This window comes from Sphaeroforma arctica, assembly GCF_001186125.1.
Source record: "Sphaeroforma arctica JP610 unplaced genomic scaffold supercont1.127, whole genome shotgun sequence".
Classification (NCBI taxonomy): Eukaryota; class Ichthyosporea; order Ichthyophonida; genus Sphaeroforma; species Sphaeroforma arctica.
The window spans coordinates 128,649-134,661 of record NW_014040431.1 but is presented as its reverse complement, the minus strand read 5'-3'; the positions used below and the strand labels follow the sequence as shown (position 1 = coordinate 134,661).

The 6,013-nt window shown below is 45.5% G+C and overlaps 1 protein-coding gene across 1 annotated transcript; it reads left to right on the top strand.

Moving 5' to 3' along the window:
• Positions 1-3,807: 3,807 nt before the first annotated feature.
• On the top strand, positions 3,808-5,328 carry SARC_02755 (hypothetical protein; the record flags this gene model as incomplete). Its single annotated transcript, XM_014303489.1, has 1 exon — positions 3,808-5,328. One exon carries the CDS (start codon positions 3,808-3,810, stop codon positions 5,326-5,328), a length of 1,521 nt encoding a protein of 506 aa, XP_014158964.1.
• Positions 5,329-6,013: the final 685 nt, after the last annotated feature.

Genomic DNA, 6,013 nt, shown 5'->3' with positions numbered 1-6,013 from the left:
GGGTGTTTAAAGATACCTTTAAACCGATATTCCCAATAGGTCGAGGCTGTGATGAAGGTGTTCCACGGGAAGAGCATCGTACCCCCAGGTAGAACATCAACCAGTATGTGACATGGTACTTGTCTTCAGGCACAGATGTTTCCCTCTCTTCTGTGGGTGAATGTAAAAGAGGGCTTTCCTCCTCGATTGCGCGTGCTTGTGACATGTTGATTAAATGTTATAAAACGAATAGGATGTGATTCTGAACAGTGAACTATAGTTTGCGGTGGGTTTGAGTGCTGCCGCAACTCTGGGTCAGAACTCTATATATCTATCTATACATACAAATATAGTACTATACTTTACATATGTATTAATATATACAATAAAGAGTCATAAACTACCAGGTGACGCTATGTTGAGTATGTATGCCCCCAGCGAGCCCAGCCCCCCTCGCGACCTCCAGTAGACTCCACTCTAGAGAGGGTCATGAACTCACGATCCACTTACCGGCATGTACAAAGCCTAAAATAGGATAGATGGATGACTCATATGAGAGTTATGAGCCAATGAAAACTACGGTAGTTTTGGAATGGCATGCATTTATCACGAATGCCGAGGAACAAGATAGTGGCAACTGGTCTAAATATAAAGAAACAACGTCACAACAAATAAAAGTTGACCGTAAAGTCGGAAACGTGTATTTTAATTCGGTGCTTTCATATGGGCTGGAAGGCTAGAAATGGGAAACCTGCCATGGCGGATAAGTGATAGGCATAGCTGATGGCCCTCTCTGACTCTGAGGCTCTGACGCGGACGGTCTGACCTCTGTTATTTCCGCGAGAACGATATTTTACCTGTGTAGAGTGTATTTAGAGTGTAGAGTAGTAATCTTCTCTTGTGTAGAGACTATGGCTCTGGATGGCATCTCAGATTGACTTAGAAAATTATCAATTATCGATTTCTCCAGTCTCCAAGACATGCACAATGTTTTCCGCTGGCAACCTTTCAAGTACCAGTTTCCAAAAAAAAAAACAATGAACGCAAATAGGGGTTGGGCGTATGATGTTTTGAGCGTCTATGTATGTACATAGCTGTAAAAATATATTTATGCATGATGATAGATTGATATGTATGTATACCTCGGCATAAATATCATCTTTTTGATTGTGTGAATTAGTGCACCCAGACGGACTGGTAGCATATGTGATACGTACTGACGATGGGTGCATTTCGATGTAGCTCAATTATATAAACACGAAATGGCAACGTACACTTGTATCTGAGTGCGATTCAATAAACAAGACTTAAAAGTGTGTAAGTACATATGTGTACCCATACACCTTCTTTAGAATATACAGACATTGAAATATATCCGCTGTTTCCTTATACACACGGAATCCAGTACTACGTACTAATTAGTATTCGGTTTATTATTCTTTGGTTATACCATCGACTACGACAAAACAGTCGAATTATTGTTCACGTTATTTCTTTAAGTGGTGTTGTACAGGCTATTTCCTATGCGTCTAGTATCCATCGGATAGAGAATTCATCCTCGTGGAAGCGCTCAATTTTGGTTTGATTATCCCTGTGTTTGTATAGTCAAGCGTGTAGTTGGCTATAAATCATCTCGCGCGTACATTAAATTTACACAAGCATTTGCCCATATAGCATCGCAAGTACTTCTATTAGATGCCCTGAAAATCCAGTACACGGGATTGCAAGTGCATTAGAATTGCCTGCACATGCAGCAATGCTTATGTGCAAAGCTAGGTAGATATAAACCATTTGACCAATAGATAGTCTAGTATTTTGGAGCTGTAGCGCGAGCTAAATTTCAGATTGGTTGGCTTTGGGTATAATAGGTTAAGAGTGTCGGCGGTTGACGGACATCGAGGTTGTCTGCATATGTGATCACAAATATCATAGCCTCTCATATGTACCACTACATGTAGACGTCAATCAGTTGGATACTACTTGCCCTTCTGCCATCTGTATTTAATGCTACGCGTTTCGTGGCTTCGAGGGCTGTCATCGCTGATCTGGAGTGCTTTATTTGTTCAATATATTTATGAGTCACCGTTTCGTTGGTCGCTTTGTACTGTTCTCCGTTGTTTCTCCCAATAGTTGTATCAGAAATACGAATCAGCACTTCAGTAGCAAATAATTAGTCCAGTGCGCATGCGTGGTTGTGGCACTATATCTGTGTGCGTACACGCACAATCCATTTCTTCGGACTGTACGCGAATCAACCGCCGTTGCACATGATCCACTACCAAGAACACACAATACAGGGATACAACAGATGAACACACGACCGCCTGTTAATACAACAGATGAACACACGGCCGCCTTTCAATGGGATAATATACGATAACAGTAGGATATGCAAGTATCCAATATGCATGACCGCCGTGTTACTGTATAATCCTCTGCTAGTAGAAGATGAAACAAGGAACTAGACAAATACACGTAACGACCTTTCGATGATATGGTATTTTATTAAAAATAGATAATACAAGAACACGGGTCAAATACATCACTTTTCTACGATTTCATCCTCTTTCAACAACAGACAATACAACACACAGCTAGATAAACACACGAACAAATCCGGACGACACACTTCACTGCCAGTAACCCACGACTCAAACATATTGCTGAACACCAGAATCACATCCACCTGTCTACAATATAATACATTATGACAGCGACGGAGGTGAGTGAGTTGCACTCGTGGGACAGATACTTCGCACCCACAATCACCATGCTGAGCAGAGGCCAAGCGAAGACCAAATGCCCTGTCACCGATGCACGGCCGATAGGATCTTATGTAAGTCTGTATACAGAGCTTCCATTAACTCACTGTTTATATGTATGGTCACTAGTCCATATTAGGTTGTTGTTCTTGTGTGTTGTTCAACAGAATAGGTCTAGCACGTATGCTGGATATAAACTAAAACACAATAGGTTTGGTTGAGAGTGGTTGTGTGATAGTAATCCCGTGATAGCCAACTCAACGACCAAGGACACAGTGCAAGCTTGAAACGCCGACTGAGAAGTTGCAGCCTGTTGCCTAGCAACGGAACGTACGGTTATTTGATGCGTTGTATGTCGCTTTTGCACAGATACAAGGTGCAAAGTTGTGTAGAGCGCAATATGATCTCGATGCTAGAACATCTTGTTTAGGCTTTTGCAATCGATAACTGAAGCTGTGCATATGCAGAGCATATTGCCTGCGTTTGGACCGTCACTTTCGTGTGCACACACACGCGTGCAAACGTACAGAATCTGATACCCCTCGCCCGGTTGGTACAGCAGCAAGAGATTGCCTACCTACTGTACGCGAACTCTCGAATTATAGTATTGAGGCGGACAAGCAATTGCACCTGAAGTGCACTTGTAACAAGACTTGGCCTGGTTGTGTTGGTGCGTAGTGTCATGTTGCGTGCAGACCGGGGCCATTCGATACGCCATACGTGTGCCGGTACTGTATTCTGAAAGCGCTGGTGCATATCACATAGTTTACTAATATGATAAATTTATAAAGTTAGGTTTGGGCATCCTTTATAGGCTGCCTAGAGTTAGTTTGGTTGGTTTGAGTTGTCTAGATTGGCGTTATACAGGCTAGATAGGTTTGGTATGAACATGCAAAATACACGTATTTGTGCCGAAAGCGCTTCTATCTGCCGTTCTACGTTAGTATTCATATTCTGGCTTGTATGCTAGCCGAATGTAATACGACCATCCGTATCATCTGTTTAGTTCAGAAAAGGCGGATATATTCTGACAAGTAGTATTGCTAGGTTTCGATCATGCTGAAGTATGCCTTTACTCGATGCCTTGCAATATCTTCAGAATTGGGCAGACTCCAGACTCGTGGTCCCGGGTGCACCCGCAGAAGTGCACCTGAACCTGAAAGCAGGACTGCACTTGAAACGGGACATACAGGCCACCACATCCGCCGACGAGGACTATGTTGAACACTCGCTATTCCCTTTAGAATCTTTATTCCTATCAGTCCTAAAACACAACCCGAAATACAAGTTTCAGGATATGGGCCTAGCCACAGATTGCGCCAATTTAACAGCGTTGTACGGCTTTATGAGGGGCACGGCAGATAAGGACTTCAGTGTCGATGTGACGCGAGTGGGCGAGCTGATACTTTTCCAGCAGGTGTTACCTACCGAGAACTCAGTACCGAACTTCTCGCACGCGCATTTGCCGGGCTATCAACAGGACTTTGTGCTGCGGTATGCCTTGAAGGAGCGCCGGCATTCTAAAGGCCAACACCACCGGGTGATACAGTGTAAGATAGGGGGACTGAATGTACTAGTACGTAGTTTGAACACGGCTGTGCTACACAAACCAGTTCATGAGCGAACACACCCAGGCACCCTCACACGGGATATGCATAAACCAGAGTTTACAGGCACATACACGGGTGTGAAACCGCTGCGGCTCCGTTTATTGGACACTACGGAAGGACTGGACACGTCCTTTTCTGACCTGAGATTGGGTGCACTGTTGGATACTGTGGACAGAGAACACACTCAATCAGTGGCCACACGTTTGGTACTGAATGATTCGAAGGAATCCGACGCAGATCCGCAATACGACATCGAAGGTACGAGTGGGGGTGAAGCAGATGAGAAGGTCAGACACGGTGACAGCACTAAGAAGACCAACCCAGCAAGTGCCAGACTCAGAGATCGGGGCTCATCCACTCGGACCCAACAGTACTCGGGACGGAATAAGACTCGCGCAAAGGACACGTGCGGAAATAAGCGTGACGCTCGCGCACACCCGCGGACTGGGGATAGGGGGAGCCACGCGAGAAGCACGCGCGACGACGTGGCCACGCGTGCGCAACGCGTGCATAGCCAGCACAGTGGGGTGTACGGCAGCAGAGGGGTGTCTACAGCCACCACACTCCAGTACACAAGCGAGCTGGACTTAGACTTAGGCAGCACGGACCACACGGCACAGGTGAGGCGCGCGTGTAGTAAAGACACAACGCGTGGAACAACGTCCGGGAGTACGGCATGCTCGACGGCTGAGCTACCAACACGTGAGAGCACCGACACACACACACAGGCGCACTATTCGCAGACACGGCCCACACAGTTGGGAGCTCCGTCTCCGATACCACAGAAGCTACCTACGCCTATAGCTAAGGTGTGTGGGGAGTCCGATGCCCTGCGGGCGCTTGTCACGCCACTCAACCGCACGACTATGGAGCAACCGTGCGACAGTCCCGCTATTGCTGCAACTAGTAGTACCGGGACGGCTACGGAGCTGACGAAGAGAGATCGGCGACCAGAAGGTATGACTCGCACGAAGTGATAGGGTAGTGTACTTGTACATGTTGTGACAAAGTAGGGCGTGTGCTATATCATGTGAGGAACGCTGTATCTAAGGTGAAGCACTGAACAAGACTTGTCATCGTAGGCATGAGACGAACACGGCATCGTGCGTAGGTACGTACAATCATGCAACACTTTGCGACTGCGAATTGTACAGACAATTACTTACCCCACGCCAAACAGTAAGCTCACAAAGGTAGATATAACTTGTTAGTAAGCTTACAAAGATAGGTATAATTTAATAGTAAGCTTACAAAGGTAGGTATAACTGATATTTCATGGCGCCATATACAAACCATACTTAGGAAAATACAACTTGCTATTCACTGCATCTCGATTGTACGTAGATAAATACCGCAAGCCGTACACCATACACGCACTGAGACCCTCATGATCAACAACACATCGTTGATCAAGTTCATGCAGATAGGTATGGCCAGAGATAGGGTATCAGCTCAGCAGACACACACAGCCGCACACTAGCCAACTGCACACGCTATGCGCTCTAGTTGCATAGGATTGCAGCTTATGGGCTCTACTATTGACATGCATCGACCGTAGATCACACCTTGAGATGTTTTTATTCTCAACCCGCATACGATTTTATATATATAAACTAAACCCTAAAACCCCTTCTGTAAATGTCTTTGGGCTATACAAAAGTT